General features: G+C 39.9%; 1 protein-coding gene across 1 annotated transcript in view; it reads right to left on the bottom strand.

Annotated features, from left to right (window-relative positions):
* The window catches only part of TTC37 (tetratricopeptide repeat domain 37), a 2,356,248-nt gene that overhangs the window by 619,900 nt on the left and 1,715,648 nt on the right, over nucleotides 1–20,700 (bottom strand). Inside the window, exon 29 of the mRNA XM_044064132.1 lies at nucleotides 14,397–14,521. Coding sequence (XP_043920067.1) covers nucleotides 14,397–14,521 — 125 coding nt within the window. The remainder of the gene's footprint in view (nucleotides 1–14,396; nucleotides 14,522–20,700) is intronic.

Raw genomic sequence — 20,700 nt, 5'->3', positions numbered from 1 at the left:
GACTGAATCCATGACAGATGGAGCAGGAGTCCTGCAGATGAACTGCACCTAAGCAATATACACAGCTAGTGTGGCTATCAGTAAGTGACATCTTCTGTGTGTCACACTTTTTAAAGTCAGACTGCTTGGCTTCCTTACCAGTATCCTTAGACATACTTCACTAATTAGACAACCAAAGGGATAAGTAAATGGCGACAATACACTTAACCAGTACCCTGAAAGGCAGAAGGAAAAAAAACATAACACACAGCAAAGGTTTATATATATATTTAGGGGGAGCAAATAAAAATAACACTAGATGAGAAGGTCTCCAAGTTAAACAACGATATCCTTTAGCCAGAGGAGACATCTCTAACTGAAACAACGAAACCTCAGTGAAGGAAGTAGAAAGGGGGAAGGAAAGCTCTCTAACTATTAAGAGCTAAAAACAAAGGGGACAAAAAAGAATCCTCCAAGTCAAACGGATTAATTCAGGACAGCTTAAAGCTAGATGGGATAGGGAGTAAGAAGCCCATGAGAAACGATGGCCCACACAACAAGCTACAACCAGTGACAATACACAACAAAAAGGGAATGCTAGACTATCAAAACACAAACTGTTCTACCCTAAACTATAGACATTAAAGGTTATGCACTAAAAAAATAGCAAAATATTCAGTGAAAGTAAAACAGTAAAGACTTGGGCAGAGCCAGAGGAAAAGCAATCCCGAACCAGCAAAGCGGCAAATGAGATCTTGGGAACTGTCGCCAAGCATCATGCGATAGGGTGTAGCCTTGACCAGTAAAAAGCTCTCGAGCTTTAGTATTAGCTCGAGTCAGAACTGATGCTCGGTTCTGAACCCAACCATCAAGAATGAAGGCGAGATAGGACAACATAACATCCTCAGTTACTGAATACTGTTCATCCCAAGAGAGTACTGCTGATCTGTGACCAAGTGACTCAAAAGGCCAACACCTAGGAACAAATCAGTAAGCCACAACCATTGGTTGATAAGTCAAGGGACAGGTGGTGTTTACACACTAGGTAAATGGTAGAAATGATGCACCACCCTCCAGGAAGAAGGTCATCCAGCAAAAAAAAGAAAAGCTCAACACCGTGAGGACTGGAGGGCCTTTTTTGAGACGTATGTTCTACTAGGAAGGCTAAGCCACAATCCACCCTGATTACTGGTTCTTGTGATGGTGCACTTGCACAAACCTTCCCACAGATCCTTGTGCAAGGAAAATACAATTGTCCAAGATCTTAACAGTAGATTTCCTACTTCCCACTGTTGCAGGATTCTTGACTCTTGGGATATCCTGCTGAGAATAGCCAAATGTCCGGCCAGTATACCAAACCTTTTACAACTTCCAGGTGTCGTACATCAGACTTATGCCCTACTTGCAAAACATAAGATACATACGTGACATACAGACGCCTAATACTCAGAACTGAAGTGCCCCAGAAGAATCACAGTGACCCCAGGGAAAAGCAATAACTTATACATCCAGGAAGGGAAGAAGGTGAAAAGGATGTTAGAAGACCCCTCAGCTAGAAGGAAGGCAACGCCAAAAAGAGGGCAACAGAAAGTAACAAGAGGCAGAAGGGAGAGATAGAATATTGCAACAGTGAAAAATAGGACATCTACTGTTATGGTAAGCTCTTACACAACTGTATTGTATCCTTCCTTATCACTGTTGCAGTATTCCTAGAAGAGTACAGAAGTTACTGAAAAATACGGGAGGAGGAAGGCAAAGAAAAGCTCTCCAAAAACCAATGAAGGATGGCCCTGGCAAAGCCTGTCCTGACCCTAAAAATGAGATCCAACTTATAATATTTGATAACAGTTAGAACAGAAAACAAAGAAACAGCTTCCAAGATGGATCTAGTACCCAGACCCTTGAAAAAAGCACTAGAAGAGGTCACTTCACTTGTAGAATGAGCAAAAACAGAAGAGGAAAACTGTTTACCATAAAAAGAAGAGCAAAAAAAAAAAACCTTAGAAATTGAAGAGGAGATGGTCTGCATGGATACCGACAAACACAATTTCCTGACATGAAAGAAAACAAAAAGTTGCTCAGATTTCTTGATATGTTTTGTTTTGTGCAAGTAATTTCCGAGCTGTCTATGTAAATCCAAGAAGTGAAGAACCCTCTCTAGTGCTCTGTGGAAAAGGGGAAAAAAGGAAGCTGAATGGACTGATTCAATGACAAATGATTAATCACCTTGCGCACTAAAGAAGGACTGGTGTGAAGACACTGTCCATGAGAAACAGCAAAAAAGGAGGAATCACCATGACTACTTGAAGTTCAGAGACCCTCCTGGCAGAAGTAAGAGCCACCAACAATACAGTTTTCCAAATACAATGTTGTACGGAAGAAGAAACTGCAGGTTCAAAAGGATTCCAAGTAATTTCCTCAAGAACAAAATTAAGGTCTCAAGAAGAAGGAATAGGCTTTCTTGGAAGCCAAATGTGATAGATGCATTTAAAATGATTTGACTTCAAAACTAGAAGCCAACGGTGGAGTCAGAGTCAGACGAGATGAAAGGCCTGACAAATGAAAATACATGACTATGCCAAATCAGAACTGTGCAACTCGCACAAATAAGAAAGGAATGTAGGAACCTCAGCAGAAAAAGAGGCCAGGTCATGCTTAAGACGCCAAATAGAAAATCTCTAATTTAGTCATATATGATTTTTTCAGTAGTGGGTTTTCTGGCCCCATTCAAAACCAGAAGCACATCTTCAAAATATTGGTGCCTAAAAGGAATCAAAACTGGATGACCCAAAGTGTCAACTGAAGGGTGGACAAGTGAGGGTGAATAAGAGATCCTTTGTCTTGCATGAGAAGATCCATCCTGTGAGGAAACAACATGAGATGATTGCCCTGGCCAGATGAAACAAAAGGGGGAACCCAGTGCTGTCTGGGACAAAAGGGAGTCACTAGCAAGATTTTGAGTATGTTCCACATGATCCAGTGCAGGACCTTTGGCAGGCTCCTCAACCAAGACTGGAAGCATCATGTACAGCTCCTGAGTAGAAAGGGGAAACTTAAAAGGCAGACATGGGTTTAAGGAAATATGGAAGCTCCACCTTGAGCTTGAAACAATGTAAGAGAGGAACCAGATACTTCAGAAAGTGGCAGTGCTGAAGCCAGTCTTAAATTCTCTCCAATGGTGCTCTGCAAGTTTGCATGGTAACTTCTAATAAGCCGAGTCTAAGTTTTTTGATGAAATCAAATTATGTCCTCACTTCAAGCAAATGTTCTTATCTCTGGGACCATAGGGCTTACTAAAGAAATGTAAATGTCAAACTCTTCAGCACAAACTCTTTTTTATAGTGGTAGTATTCTTTAGATTCTAGGTCTTAAAATGGATTTTAGAAGTCACAGCAAACACAGTAACTATTACGTTTGTAATATTTTGTAAACAATTTACAATATCTCAGCAACCACTCAAGTTACATGCACACTGTCAGCAGCAATTTGTTCATTCGGCTGAGAGCTTTCATATGAGGCTAAGCAGTTCTATCTGTGCAACTTGTTTGTCAAGATATTTTGAGAAACATTAAATTTATGACCATATAAATAAATATTATATGAACAATTAATCTCTCTTTACCTACGCTACACAGAGGTCAAACATCAATGCAGTTGCATTTGCCACTGTATAAACTTTAAGATTAAATATTTTAATGTGTCATATGTAGCATGGTTTTGGAATTATTAATGCAAATATGGACAAACAATATTTGACACCTAGAGGTGTCAGTAGGATGTAACTGCAGAAACACCTGGAGGTATCATTAGGGTGCAATACCACTGAAATTTCCTTATGTGAAGTTTGACAAAAGGAACCATGGGAACGGTAGATGCTGTACACCCCTGAGCTCGAAGAAGCTCCCTTGCAGGAAGGACTGAAAGAGGAAGGAGAGACTGCAAAAAAGCAATCAAAGAGAGGACCTTGGGAGGCAGGAGACAAGCCAACAATAGAATGGTCTGAATCCTACAACCCCAAAACACTTTGTCCTGAGAAGGAGTCAACACAGACTTTTTGAGATTAACAGTGAGCTCCATACTGCAAAGACAAAGCATAGTGAATTGTAAATTCTGAAGCAGGAGCTGCTGAAACAGGGCTTGAATTAACAGATGGTCCAAATAAAGGAACACATGAATTCTCTGAAGTCTGCAGAAAGCTACTACAGGAGACATATATTTGGTAAAGACCTTGGAGCTGTAGAAAGGCCAAAAGGCAAAGGAGAAAACTGATAATGAGAGGAAGAAACAGAGAAACATAAAAACTTGCTGAAGAGATGAACAGGAATATAAAGGCTTGAAGAAGCAACAGAGGGGAAAAGTGTCTGACAAGAACATCCTGAAAGAAGGGACCTTGAGAAAGGTGTTGAGAAAAGACAGGTCTAGAAGGGCCTCCATGACCCCTCATTCCAGGGACAGAAATCCTCTGGAATAAAAAACTGTTTCCTGGTGAGACAAGGGGACAGGATGGATGGTTCCCTGTTCCAGCACATCCTGCAGAACCATAGGAAAACGAGGGATCTGGCAAGGAGGTGGCTGAGGAAGGCCAGAGAATGGAGGAAAGGACTTCCAAGCCATAAAATAACCACTTTGGATATCGGAGAGAACTCAGGCATCTATGATTGTCTGTTTCCAAAAAGGTAAAGAAAGAGTCAGCCTGAAGGCCAGAGTAATGTGGCCAAGAGGGATGGCAGGTTGGATGTCAGATAGAGGCAGATTTGTCAGGAAAAGAAGGCTGTTGGCCCCTAGAACTCTGACAAGGTTAGTCTGGGAAGATATGCTTAGGAAACTTCTTGCTCCTAGCAAGCTGCCTAGGCTGCCTATGGACAAAAGGTTTACATGAATATTTCTTCTGGAACTTAAGGACAGGGGAAACAAAGATTTGCTTCAGGTTTTGCATAATCTCACCCTTATCCTAAAGAGTTTTAAAAATTCTGCAGCAGCAGTACCAATGAGATTCTGGTTGTCTAAGGGGAAATCTAAACCTTTGACCTAAATGTCAAGTAAGACAAAGGCTCAACCAAGATCGTCTCCTCATAACAGATCCACATATGCAACAGCCCTAGAAGAGGCATCAAAAGCACCATAACTGCATTTAATGGGATGGGGAGCCACCTGAGAGGCACAACTCAAAAGAGAAAGGGCAGAAATCTTACTGTTGGAATGAGGCACATCAGTCAAAATCCCTCCAAGTTGAGACAGAAGAGCCAGGACGTATCTAATAATCATGTATGTCTGACAATTAATGGTCCTGAAGGCCAAAGTAGTAGAAGTATACATTTTTTTCCCATACCTCTCCATAGCGTGCCTGTGCTTGTCAGAAGGTAAAGTCTGGTAGAGAACAGCAGGTTGGATGGCTTATCTGTGGACATAGAAACAGCAGGATCATAGGAAGGACTTTTGTACAAAAAAACTGTGATCATCAAGAACGTTATAAAATCTGTCTGGCTTCTTAGGGGCTGGAGTTTGAGAGTTAGGAGCCTGAGAAGTTGCAGAAAATGTATTGAAAGGGGTAGCCAAAACAGGAAGGACTGCAGAAGGTCTGGGCAGGTTCATTTGCAACAGTTCATAATATTTCTTTTTAACATCAGAAACCAAGGAACAGTCCCACAAGGTCTTCCATCATGTGGACCACTCTGTCCCCAAAATACAATTCTTCGAAAGGAGAATCAGGGGGTCAGAGAATCTTCTTTATCAGACCCCACTGTGACAGGAGTGTGTATCTGGGTGGAGTATTCCAAAGAATCTTCACCAAAAACAATCCCTAGCATTTAGAAGGAGTAGAAGACCGGGGAAGCTTTGTTTTTTATTTCATTGTTAAAGGAACATCTGCTTTAACAAATCTAGGAGGTTCAGACCCCTGTCTAGACTTGGAGGGTATGAGGCATTGCTTCCCTAAATTAATATTTGGGGAAACCTCCTATGCCCCTTAGATAAAATCAGCTGTGATTCCCCCTCTACATCTGCACCAGACATATTCAAAGATTCGGCAGATGTGGGGGTAGAGAGCTCAGTGTCGGCCTCAAACTGGGTCACAACAAAGGGAACGGACATTAGCACTGGATGGTTCTCAAGTTCTTCATCCAACCCAATAGACAAGTCTAGTGGAGGCTGGACAGCAGCAGATCACTACATGTCTTTTTGGCATTTTTCTTAAGTGGTGGCAGAACTTTGTGGCAGGCAGATTTGACTCGACCATGGTACCCTGAGCCAAAAGCTTCAAATGTCTTTTTTCTAAATAAATGGGGGGGGGGGGTGACAGATAACTGCAGTGTGTCTTAGGGGCAAACACCTGAAAATTTTCACACTGTGTGTAGCACCAAATAAAAAAGGGATTTTTTTGTGTCTATTTTTATGGGGAATCACCCATCCACATTTTCCCTTCCTGGATGACATGAAAACAAAGTAGAAGGAAAAAAGAAAGAAAGGAACTCCAATGGGGCTCTTATCTTTAGAAGGCTCAGATGATGAACCAACTCTCTGAATGGCATACAGACCAAGTTCAGAGCAAGAGTACTGACTGGTGGCAAAGATCTGAGGATTAGGCATATGCACATCATTTACATACCTTAAACTTTGGATGTAGAACATATATCTGAAGTACGACGCTTGGAAGGTGTAAAGGCTTTGGCATGCTGGCTGGATGTCCGCTACTCTTAGGATATCCCAAGAGTAAAACTGCAACTGTGATAAGGAAATAAATCTATCAATTTCCCCCCTTCATGGTTGTGAAACATATCAGGAATTTCTCACTTTTCTGTGGCTTGAACTCTTGGTACTTATGGTAGTGGTTTACTTTGTGTTCCTCTCCCAGGTAGTACAAAATGCTATTGATGGCCTTACCCTGTCACCAGTCTTACAGGACTATCTGAAGACCCACTTTTAGCTGCCAACCTCAGAACTTTTCACTAAAGATGCCAGGAATCTAGATTCAAATTAACATTAGGAATATCTCACCAGCAGTTGCAAGGATAAAAATCCAGACTGTATGAGTGTCAGACAAAGAACCAAAACCTCAGGGACTAGAAATGGTCATATATTTGCAATAGCTTTACAGTTTGTGCTGGCAAAGGTTGTGTTCCCTACTAAGTGCAGACTCTTTCAAGTAAAAAAAAAAAAGTGTTTAACTGGGATGCGAGGCAGTTCACTGAAGTGTATTTTGCTGAACCATTCTGTTGAATTTCACAAATTACAAAAAAAAAAAAAAAAAAAAAAGGTACTTTACAGCTCAAGATGAAGTGTGTGTGTGTGTGTGTGTGTGTGGGGGGGGGCAAGCTCTCCACTCTCCCATACCAAACTACAAGGGGCTGTATTTTTATACTTAACATCTTCTAAAGTCACACAGCTTTCAGGGAAGTTTTTAAAATTTGACAAAATGGTCTGTCAATTAAACAGGCTTTAGTGTAGTGTAGAGTTGCCACTACATTGAAATTGCCAGAGAGGATAAATCTGACTAATGACCCACAAAGGAGAGTTAGTGAAGACAGGTACAGAAATTGCAGAGGGTAGGTCTCATAGAGCAGAGACACAGTTACTGTGTACCATACCAAACAAACTGTAGGAATGGATGTAACCTAACAGTAATAAGCAAAGAGAATCAGGATTCCGATGTACTGCTTTTAAGTAGATAAAGGGCAAAATTCTCTGAAAGTCTGTAAAAACCCAGAAGACAAATAAACAGGAACAAAAGAGAAGGGCAGCTGTGTAATGAATCACACAAGAGCCATTAGATTTGTTTGTTACCTTAAACTCCAATACTTTGGGTTAAAAAATAAAACAATACAAAACTGTAAGGAAGATACTGGATCTCTACTGAGCAATTAAGAGACAACCTGCACACTATAATCAAAGCCAGACGTAACAGTCAGTAAATGATCACTCAGAGACGGTGAAGCAGTTTAAGTTGCATGTAGCAACTTGAAAAGTGTTGCTCGCCAGGTCAAGGTAACACAAGCGAGCATTGTGGGCTCTTGATCAAGCAGCTTTATTGCATACATCATCATAAATTAGGTTAAATTAACTTATAAACAAACCATCTGTCATGCGCACAGATGTTAACACACTGGCTGCCCCTTCAAAATGACACTGAAGCGAACACATGCTTGGTATTTATGTGCACACACAAGATCTTGGAAATGCACACCTGTTATTCTACATCCTCCCTCTTTGAGAAAATGAGTTGGGCATTATCGCTGATATTAATGAATGTGCAATTTACACAGAAATGATTTCCATCATGCAATTATACAAAGCTAGATACATATATACAACTATGTCCAAGTTGCTGTGTATTTCTCACTAGGCTTTGAAATGCGACCATATCGTGTGACATAAAATTTGTGATCTGGTTTAGCAACTGGGATTGTCTCTGCTGACTGTTCAATCTTAGGAACACTGGAATAATTTGCCGGAACAGTATCAGGAATCAAGACACGTTCTGGAACAGGAATATCATCTGGATTGCTCTGACAGTTAAGAGCCTTTATCACAGGTACAATGGTGCAATATCGGTTCTGCTACAGGAAGAAGACGTCTATGATTTCTCCTGTACTCCACACCCTCGGATTTAAAAAAAAATAGGATCTCAGCTATGCACAAAATCTGGTAGAAACCTTTTGCCATTTGTATCCTCACTTTCTCTGCTCTTTCCAATGGACGAAGAAATCTGCTCAACTTGTCATATCTGGACTTTTGGAAAGAACACTTTCTAGATAATTGACCTTTGATTGCTTGGTTGTTCTTAGCTTTAGGCCTCAATAAACTAGAACTGATAGGCAATGTTGTTCTGGTTTGCTTGACAGAAGTCTGCGAGCAGGTGAGCCAAGTATATCGTCACAGGGTATGTTTCTGAGATTGAGTAAATTAAAAAAAAAAATCAGTATTATTATGCTTTGACTTCTCAAGTAATTGCTTTGCATTCTGTACAGCATGTTCAGCAAGTCCACTTGATTGTGGATATTTTGGACTATGGACTACTAGTAACACACACGAAGTCCCATTCTCTGGCAAATTTCTGAAACAATTGACTGGTGAATTGTGTACCATTGTCAGAGATTAATTTCTCTGGACTGCCATGGCATTTCAACTTAGTAATGACTGTAGTAGCAGTGAGATTAGGTAGTAGATTGATCTCAAACCAATCTAAATAAGAGTCTACCAATACTAAGTGATGTTGATTGTTCCACTTGAATATGTCAGTAGCTACAATTGACCAAGGTAGATCAGGAATTTGACTTGGCTAAGTGGCTCTCTTTGCAAATGCGCTTTAATACCATTACACACTGAACCGGAAGCAAGTACTCTATTACTGTCTTTCGCCAGAGAAGTCCAAAATACTAGTCCTCCCACCCTTCTCTTTGTAGATTAAGAACCCAGGTGACCACAGTGCAAAATCTGGACATATTCTTGTTGTAAGGAAGCAGGAAAAACAATTTTAGTACCTTTGAAAATAATGCCATATTCCATCAATAACTCATCTTTGTAAGGAAAGTAGGACTGCACTTCTGGTGGTATGCTAGACTGCTTTGACGGCTATCCAACACAGATGATGAGTGATTGAGCTTCTGCAAAACTGTCATTGCAAGATCTCTTGGCTCTGCAAGTCTTGTGGTAGAAAAATTACACACTTCCATGTGATCAAATTCAAAATTCTCTGCATCAAGCTGTTCCATTGTATTTCTGAGCGATCTGGATAAGGTATCAGCCAGATAAAGAAGTTTGCCTTTCGTATAGACCATTCTGAAGTTGTACTTTTGCAATTTAAGCATCATTCTTTGTAATCTCACTGGAGCTGACTGCATCGGCTTCTTTAAAATAGTAACCAAAGGTTGATGATCAGTTTCAATCTAGATTTCTCGACCATAGATATAATCATGAAACTTGAAACATGCAAACACTATTGCCAAAAGTTCTCTCTCAATTTGAGCATACTGCATCTCAGTCGGGTAAGTGTTCTAGATGTGCAGGCTACTAGCCTTGCCTTCATGAAGAATAACTGCACCTAAACCAAATTTTAAAGCATTGGAGGAAAGAGTTACTAGATTGTTGACATCACAGTATCTTAAAGTTGGTGGGATAGCAATTTTCTGCTTAAGAACTTCAAATGCTCTCTGATGCTGGTCTAGCCATGACCAAGTAACATTTTTATGTGTGAGCTCTTTCAAAGGCGTGGTCAACTCACTGAAGTCTGGTATAAACTTGCCTAAGTAAGTGAGCATACCAAGAAAATGTTGTAGAGCTTGCACATTATCTGGTGCTGGCATTTAAAGAATGGCTGCTTGCTTGGACGGGTGTGGTCTCAAGCCAATATTTGTAAACAAATGACCTACACATGTAACGTCTGGTAGTCTGAATTTGCACTTCAGACGATTGAGCTTTAAGTGCACTTCACATGCTCTGTCTACAGCTCTCTTAAGATTTCTGTCATGCTCAGATTCACCATTGCCTTTGACTAATATCTCATCTACTATTATGGCACAAGGATAACCTGACAAAATTTGCCCCATTGAACGCTGAAAGACTTCACTTGCAGAATTTATTCCAAATGGCATCCTGAGGAATCTACATCTTCCAAATGGGTTACTGAATGTAGTCAGTAATGAAAAATTACGATCAAGCATCACTTGCCAAAATGAACTCTTTGAATCTACGACAGAAAAAACAGTGGCATTCGGTATCAATGCTGCAACCTCTTTAAGGCCGCAACCTCTTCAACTGTACTCATGAGATGATGCGGTCTCTTCAATGCTTTATTCAAATCTCTTTGGTCAGTGCATATTCTGATTTCATCTGAGCCTATTTTATGAACTGCTATGATGGATGATACCCATTTGGTAGGTTCTGTAACTGGACAAATTACACCTTGTTGCACTATTTTATCCAACTGAGCTTTGACTTTGTGTTGCATAGCTATCGGAACTCTTCTTGTTGTCTGACCGCTGGACTGATTTCTGGGTCTAATTTCAAGGAATACACAGCTGGAAGTTTGTCCAACTTGTCATCGAAGACATCAGCATACTCTGAAAAAACAGTATTAGTGAAGTTGGAACTAGGACAGGTGCTTATCTGATTAACTTCTTTGGTAAAAGAAAGCAGATTCAGTTTCAAACTGTCTCTCACATCCAATAATGACTGTACAGGTTTTCGAACCACATAGAACAATAGGCTATAACAGGTCTTGGCCACATAACATGAAAGCACTACTAAGCCTTTGGTTTGAATTTCTTCACTTCCATAAGCAACAAGTTTCGCACTAGTCACACTTAGAGGTTCACCATAGCTGACTCTTGCAAAAGTATCTGCAGACATGACATTACACTTTGAACCACTGTCTACTTTAAGCTCGGTGGATTTACCACTGATCCAGACAGTACAAAACATTTCATTTCTTGCCAATAAATCTACTGCATCACTTTTCACCAATTACTGAAACACCATCTACACAGAAAGAAGACTGTTGCAGGTCTATTTGATTAACTTCCTCTTTGAAGTGACCCTTCTTTGTAACTGTGTGCGGCTTACTCAATTTACAAAATCTTTCAAAATGGTTCCATTTCTTACACTTGTAACATTGGTGGCCATATGTTTTCTCTTCTGAATTCATGGCTGGCACCACAATTGCAACAGTTTACAATAAAGCGTGATTTGAGTTTTGCTGATTCACTCTTATGCTGTACTGAGCAATGTTTGTTTTGCACTAGGTACCCTTGGTTCGGCACTGAGCATGCTCCTTTAACTGAACTGGTCTTGGAATGTGCTAGAAGACTACGAGTTTTTTCTAGAAGTCCTGCAGGGCTGTTGTTGCCACGTGGTTAGGCCTACTTTTGACTGTCGCATGTTGCACGCTGTCTACATTCGCTCTGGAGCCTACTGAAACCATGCTCTTATCACTAAACAAGCATATTTGTGTGCCTTTCTGTAACTTCATGAATATGACAAATCTCAATTGCTTTACTCAGCATTAAATCACTGTCATGAAGCAAAATCCTTCTCAAAGCAGCATTATTCAATACCACACAAGAGTCTGTCCTTTATTAACTCATCCTTTAAATCACCACACGTTTTAGCCTTGTTTCTCAGGTCGGTAATATAAGCTGCAAAAGACTCCCCTTGCTTTTGATCTCTTGTGTAAAACAAATGCCTCTCTAGTGTAACATTAGTCTGGGGTTTACACATTTCCCTGAATTTGTGATTTAAACACTCGGGGTCTTCCCTTGATTCAGCCTGCACAACAACACGAGTCTCTCCTTCACCTCCATACACTGCTGGTGCATAGACAAATGAAATTTCCCTTTCAAAGGCTTCTGACCCTGCTAGGTTCAACACAATGAATGCCCTGTATGTGCACCTTTATCAGAATAAGCTGCTTGTATAAATATATTGTATTTTTGCTCATTCTCCAGTTCTCTGCAATATTCTGATCAAACACAAGTGGTTGTGGCTTGCGAAATCCATCTGCCGTACTGATACATCTCAGTGAAGACTGTTGCAAATATGTACAAACACACACACTTGTACATACACGTATACATGTACTTGAAATTTATGCCAGTACTTGTAAGAACACAATGAGCCTTTGTATAACTGAATTTTATAAAGTAAGTTTCCTAGGCACTGTAACATTTTGAAATCTCTTTACTGTAAAAATCACTGGTCTTGAAATTACTTTTCTATACAAGCTGTTTATCTTGTAATGGCTTTAATGTTGAAGTCACTCATCATCATTATTACGAGCCTTTATTTTTAATTGCTTTAATGCCAAAGCCATTTATCATCATTTTGCTGCCAAAGTCATTTAACATTATTTTAAGAAACAATTCGAACTGCACAATGCGAATAAACTGGGCAATAGAAACTGAGGGCAAGAAACATTTCGAAGTAACTATACTTTGCGAATACAATCGCGAAGTAACAGGACTTTACAAATAAACTGTCTCAAAGTAATTGCACCTTGCAAATAAGCTATCTCAAAGTAATTGCACTTTGTGAATAAACAGTACACAGCACATTGTAATTACACCAAAATGGATGTACTTTGCCAAACTCCTCTGTACAGTGCAAGAGACAGTCTAATGGTGGCAGTTTGCAAACAGACACACCCAGGCACAAGAAACTTTTGAAATGGTTGCACTTGACTGTAATTCACAAAACAGTTGCACTTGCACACAACAAACTCTTTGGGATAAATGCACAGTAATAAGCATGCATTGTAAACACTTTTACACACTTTGAAATACTTCAAACAACTCTAGATATGCTATTCAAGATTTCAATCAATACGAAGTAGCAATTTGTACCAAAACACAGTAATTTGCCAAAATACATAGTCGCCTCTGCTTTACTTATACTCAATGAACCCTTTTCTGCCCTTTCTATTATAGTCGTTTTGCTCATTGGATCTCTTAATGTGCCCTTTATGCCCTTTTGTTATATTCATTTTGCTCATTTAATCTCTGTTCATGCCCATTAAATTTTCTTGTGTTCGTTTTAACTCCAAACATGCTCGTTTCACTTTAAACATGCTCGTTTTGCAATTCTGAGATAATTCTGAACCCATTATGTACTTTTCTGATGCTTGTTTTATTAATTAACTCAGTTTCAAGCATTTCATTTGATAAATGAGCTCTTTTATGTTTTTTGTTTGCTTAATAAACGTTTCTGCACTATTCATTTGCTTAACAATGTGTTTTGTGCACTTGTAATGCTCCATTTTACCTCTTTTAATAAGTAAATCATTTGTGTATGTTCTCTTTACCTTTGACTGGTTTCTGGCCGTTTTTCCTCTCGGTTCTTTTAGTTTGCCTTCCCCATTACCTCTGCAGCTCATGGCTCTGAAAAACAGTCTTTGCCATCCTGGTTCTGACACCACGTCGCTCACCAGGTCAGGATAAAACAGGCGAGCATCGTGGGCTCTTGTTCAAGCAGCTTTATTGTATACGAACACATCATAAATGAGGTTAAGTAACTAACTTCTAAACAAACTAGCTATTGTGCACATAGATGTTAACATTCTGGCAGCACCTTCAAAATGGCACTGAAGCTAACACATGCTTGCCATTTATACGTACATACAGATCTTGGAAATGCTTCTTAAAGGTACACCACACCTGTTATTCTACAAAGAGTAAGAAAAAAGTTTTGCTAAGAGAAAAAAAAAATAAATGTTTCAATCCATTTATTACACTATTTCCAGCAAAGGTCATGGAAAACATGCTGCTCTGCAACACAAAAACAAGTTTATAAATTTAGGCCTGTACTGAAAAACAAATAAGTAGTGCAGTCACCTTTTACCTTGAATCCCTTAGTACACAACAAAGTCTGTTTATGAGCAACACATTTCTACTTGCATGCTAAGTATTTTTCCTTTTACTAGTAAGACTTACCCTTGATGCTGTCTTTAAAAAGCCCCTTTTTGTAGTAAGCCAATGCAAGCCCACAAATACCATCAAACTCTGAAAGCGTAGTTGACATATAAGCATTAATAGCTCTATCATATTGACCAATGGCACTGAAAAGAGAGACAGAGAGAAAACGAAGATTATTTTGATATCTGGTAAACTGCAGAAGCAACAAACTGCAAATTCCTGTACAATGGACTGTGGTGAGCAGTTTCTGATGCATAGAAAGTGTAGTTAAAGATGCATCTGGTCTCCAGGATAGTATTTACAATGTAACGACTCTGCATCGAAGTACAGAAACAAAGGAAATACAAGAAGCTAGCTGGGTGTAACAAACAGAAATCATGAAATGTTTACAGCTGTTCAGTACTTAGCCTTTCACATAATACCTTCACATCACTAAGAAAAGAAGCACAAATAAGCAGCATATATCAGTCATATTACTTCTGGACATCCGTCAGGCATTTTATTTATAGCTCCTAGGCAAATCTTATAATTTTTACAAACAAAACTGTGTTAGCATACAAAACATGCTTAAAACTCTGCAGCATTTCCATCTATACATAATTGATATTGGTTTATCCCGGCCACCATTACCATTGTATGTGCTTCACACCCACACAAGTGCATCCAAGCAGCACAGAATCTTTCCAAAATAATCTTTCCAGCAGAAATGAATCTTTCTAACATAAACCATCATCTAAACCTCATGTACCTGCTTCACAATGCACAAATAGTATGACAATAACTCAGTATACTAAATGACTGAAGACAAAAAAAAAAATCAAAAATACAGTCACAGCTCATTTAAACATTCAATTCCCCATTTTGCTGAGGCCAACCTCTCTTTCAAGAATGCATACTACAACCAACATGTTGTCAGTTCTGACACCCACCTCATGCAACCAAGCCTACCACGTCCTAGTCAAAGAAATAAACCTTCTTACACTTAGGTATTTAAAAAGTCCCTGCCTAAACCACAAAGGCCTTCAAGATGAAAGTTTGTTATACAGGACACTCAGTGTCTCACTAACAGGCAAACATAACAAAAAGACAGTACGGTAAACACAATTAGAAAAATGAGGTCACTTAGCTGACAGGCTGAAGCCCTTAAGGTAGCAAGGCTAAAACAGTACATCTGGTAATGTCTGAGTCATAGGTGACTCCATAGTCAGACAGAGAGTTGCACCATTCAACAAGCTGGGCAAAGACAGAGTGACTGTTAGCTGCCTCTCAGGTGCCATGATCTACAGTGTCACTAGGGCCTACAAGTCCCTTCACCTTAAGTACACATGACAAGGTCACTGTGCACATGGGAGTGAATGAATTGAACCATATACCTCATTGAATCATATGAAGAGGGACATGACAAAGCTCTCAGAAAATGCATTTGAAAATGGTGTACAACTAGTATTGAGCAGTATCCTATCGCTGCCAAGAATGATGCCACAGTAAAAACAAAAGATAACGGACTTCAATTATTGGTTTAGCTAATGGTGTCATTCTAAGTGTTTCCAATATTTCAGCCTGAGAGAAGATGACCAACAACCTTAGCTATTTTGCAAGGGGTGGCCTGCATCTCTATCCTCAAGGTTTCCATATACTGGCCAGTAAATTTTCTTCATTTAAAGTGCCTTTTTCAGACAAAGTCTGTTTCCTCAATTAACTTAGAGAGTTAATCAAAATTAAAACAATACAAACATAGCACCACTCAATGCTAGAAGCCTAAACAAGAAGTTCACTCCCAAAGGGCATTCTTAACTTGGGAAAATATAAATATCTGCGTAGTTACTGAATCATTGCGGCAGAATGTACAGCTGTGCAAGTTGCACTTATCCAGTAGCACTGAAAATTTGATTTCTTCACTGCTTCAGTATAGCTTTTAAGCTGTATGAGTTGTATACTGCCCAGAATACAGCAAGCTGCTAGCTTCACAAAGCTCTGGCTTCCACACATTCACTTGGACTGCTGATTGGCTAGACCCAAGGAGAGAAATCAGTAGTCAGAGTGAATCTGTCTTCAGGATTTTCTTGCTCATACTAAGAGAAGAGTCTACCCAGTCCTGAACTTGTAAAACATGACAACAATAAGTATATAAAGTATAAACTAAAAACGCACGTTATATCCCACCTACTACTATATACGAGAGTGAGTGCAACTATTACCACAGTGAGGAATTTGAAAATCTCCAGTTACAGGCAAGTGCGACTTACACAACTGTACTATGGTCTTAATTCCCACTGCTATAGTAGTGTTTACATTATACTGATTGATTACCAATGCCTATCCAACCTGGAAGGAAGAAAGATACTGATCTAGGAACCCCTGGAGAATGGTCCTATCAAAGTTCAAATGGACCTAGTAAAGGAATCCAGTTTAATGGCTTGTAAAAATATGTACAGAGAACCATGTACCTGCCTCTAGAATGCTTCTAGAAACCATCCCTTTACAGTATGCCATCAATGAAGACAATGCTCTAGTAGAATGTGCCTTGATATTGCTTGGATTGGATTTGCCATAGTGAGCATAACAAAAAGTAATAGCTAAGGACAACCATCTGGAAACTGTCTGTTTAGACATAGGGTGTCCCTTTTTTGTCCCATGATAATAAACAGCCAATCAGCTATTTTTAAAGGACTTGGGTCAAGATAGTACAGGAGTTGCCTATGCACAGCCAGGGTATATAGAATATTTTCTTCCTGGTTTTTTAGGTTGTGGGTAAAAAACAGGAGATCGACAGCTTGATTCAAAATAAACACTGAAACCACTTTGGGCATAAAAGGTTTTGTTCTTAATGGCACCATATCTTTGTGCTGCATATGGTACAGTTCACCCACCATAAGAGCTTGCAATTCAGATATTCTTCTTGAAGATATAAGGCCAATGATGAGTACAGTTTTCTAAGTCAAGAACCTTAAATCAGCTTGATAAACAAGTTAAAAAAATGACAGTCAACTTTTCCAGCACAAATCTGAGATACCAGTGATGAGCAACCAGTTTACAAGGAGGCTATTGGTGTAGATCTCCCTTCAAACACTGTTTTACCACAAATAAAGAAAATGGAAAATTCATGGACAGTCTTGCTGAAATGGCCACAAGATGAATGGTTATTGGAGAATAAGAGAGATCATATGACAGTAACTCACACATATTTGAGCACCAGTGGTACACAATTTTTAATGAGCCCTTGGTCATTGGCTAAGCAACACCTAGAAATCTTCCACGTGCCAAAATACGGCTTTCTAACAGCAGTTGTTTGCTTCCTACAGTATGTGTTGCACATCCTCATGTGTCTAAAAGGTATAACAATTAGACTTTCCTGGCAATTAGCTGAAGTTGACTGACACTGCAGTGTATTGACCACCTCCTCTCTTGTTCTAGTCTGCAAGAAAGCTTATGGTAATTGCCCCTGGCCAATTCCATAAGAAGAGAGAACCAATGTTGCCTGGGCCAAAAGGGGTCATCCACAATATTTTTGGGGAGTCCTGAACCTTCAAAATTATCCTGGGTATCAGCAGAATGGGTGGAAATGCATAAAGAAGCATTCCTGTCCACAGGAATGAAAATGCTTGTTTGCAGAATTTGCTTAGTTGTCTGTTTTGAAAACAAGCGAATAGATCTATTTTGAGGTGTTCCCCACATTTGGATCAGTTCCTGGAAGACCCCTTATTCGATTTCTACTTGTGAGGGTCTGTCCTGGTCCTGCCCAGCTTGTCTGCCACAACATTTTGCTCTGATGGAATATAAGATTCTTGGGGGGGTTAAAGAATGCTGTAGAGCTACCTCCCAAGTCATCATACCCAGCCTGCATAGGGGTATGACCCTTGTACTTCCCTATTTGTTTACGTACCACATGAAGTGATTACAGACAATACTACAGTTGAGTATTAATGACCACATGTGATGAACATACTTCAAAGCATGAATCACAGCCAACCTCTCTCACACTGATGTGCTTTGGTCCATCTGAATGACTCTACTGGCCTTTCACATTTACCCCCCTGAAAACTGCTCTCCAAGCAAAGTCTTGCTGACAGATTGATTTGGGGTCTGAGGACAAAAGGGAAGACTTTGGTTCAGCTGAACTTATCTCCATCAATGCAGTTCCCTTTTAAGAAAGCCTCAACCTGGAAACTGATACTCCAGAGAATGTTAGGTCCATGTATTTTTAGAAACCACTGCATAGGATCATAGGAAGTTATTACGCTAATGGCTCTAGGGAGATCACCTCTGAGTAGTCTGTATGAAACAGAATAAAGTAACAGTGATTTCAGATGATCCCCATAAGACAGATGCTGAAGACCTTGAATATTCCTTGTCAGGAACTTTTGTGATTTCTCTAGTTGCTGCAGGTGCATGGAAAGGTACATACCAAAAAGGGTGTTGTACTTAAGTATTGGGCGAATGAGGAAATAGTACAAGGAGGTTATAACGTCTTTTTTTTTCTGGAGGCAATGCCTTTACTTATGAGATGAGCAATATAGAATGCCCTTCTTACCACTATCGAGACATGGTGGTCAAAGGTAAGGTTCTTGTCAACCTGTGTGTCCAGGTCTCTCACCATTGAATACATAACTTAAGGTGTTGCTATTGATGTAGCAGTTAGGAACATCACTTTTACCGAAAGGAATGATAATACATTTTTTTTGCATTGAGTTTAAGGCCATGACTTTGACACCAATCATTTGTTTGTGTAAGACTCTCCTGTAGGATGTTGGCATCATTTGGAGACTCTATGACTGCTCCCAGTTTGCAGTCATCAACAAACTTTCGCAGACATTTAGTTTTTACTTGTACTTTGGAAAAATAGATTCGAAACAGTAGAGGTCACAGGACTGATCCCTGTGGAACACCACTGGTTACAGGTATGCTGTTGAGGGTGAATTCCCTTTTTTTGACAATATAAGTTCTATCAGTCAGCCAGTTAGCAAACCATCTAACAATATAAGGGTTGAAACCTAGTTGGGTGAGTTTGTCAATGATGCCTGAGTGGGGGATAGTGTTAAATGCCTTAGCTAAGTCCAGATAGGCTGTATACACAGATTTCCCGACGATATTGTAGTGTACTGGCTCACCAGATGCGCAGTAGCAAGTGCTGTCCCAACCCCGCCCAAGCTGGTTGACGTCTTGCTGTACTTATGAATAACCAAAAATTAAGTGGCTTCCTTGGCATGAATATTCATTTTGATGAGTAATCGCAGTTGTGTGTATGCTTAGCTGTTTCAGCATAACAAATGCTGGAATACAACCGCCAAATTGACAAACTACTACATGTAATCCTAAACCGCCGTATTACATCAACTGTACAAAAGATCCCAGTAAATATAAACAATTACTTTTTCCCCTTTGCTTTTGCAGGGGGCAAGCCCCTTGCACCCCCTTGTGGGGGTGCTGTGCCCCCTACACCCTCCGCTATTTGAATATACCAACTCCAAGAACCGACTACAAGGGGGGTGCAGGGGGGGCTTGCCCCCTGTAAAAGCAAAGGGAAAAAGTAATTGTTTATATTCACTGGGATTACTTATATAGGATTAGTTGTAGTACTTTATATTAAGCAAAAAGCAAAAGAAGGTCCTACTGAGCTGCTCATCTACATTCATTATATGCATGTCATCACGGGGTAGTATACATGGCATGCCAATCATGCCTCATTTCCTTGCCACTTCCTAGGTTTTTAGCTTGTCAATCAACCTGGCCACACCCACTCCTGTGCAAAACTGCCGGTGAGCCAGTACACTACAGTATCGCCGATTTCTCTTCATCCAGGGCCTTGTTGACTGTCTTGAAGTCCACCAGGCTTAACAGGCATGATCTCCCTTTGACAAATCCAAATTGAGTAGGATTAAGTGTTTGGAGATTACTTATATCTTTGTTGATAAGGTCCATAATGATTCACTCCATGGCCGTGCAGATAAGGATAGTCAGGCTAATAGGTGTATAGTTACCAGGGTCAGTGGAAACACCACTGACTCCGGGAACTATGGCTCTATTAGCCTGACTAGTCTTATCTGCAATGCCATCTGGATAAAGACTGCAACAACAACTGTCACCTTAATAAGGAAATATGTGAATGGCATTCAGTCTACAATGAGCTATGACTACAGCTAGACATTTTTAACACCCCTGGAGCTTTAGATAATCCAGAGGGTAATGCAAAAAAATGACAATGTTGTCAGAGAACCTGACAAATTCTTTGAAGGCTGAAGCTATGACAATGTGACAATAACTATCTTTTAGATCTAACATTACCATGAAACTCATAAGAGGAATGGGAGTTAACAAGCTATGA

Source organism: Protopterus annectens, chromosome 2.part2 (genome assembly GCF_019279795.1).
Source record: "Protopterus annectens isolate FY-2018-M chromosome 2.part2, PAN1.0, whole genome shotgun sequence".
Taxonomy (NCBI): domain Eukaryota; kingdom Metazoa; phylum Chordata; order Ceratodontiformes; family Protopteridae; genus Protopterus; species Protopterus annectens.
This window is presented reverse-complemented; position numbering and strand designations above follow the sequence as displayed.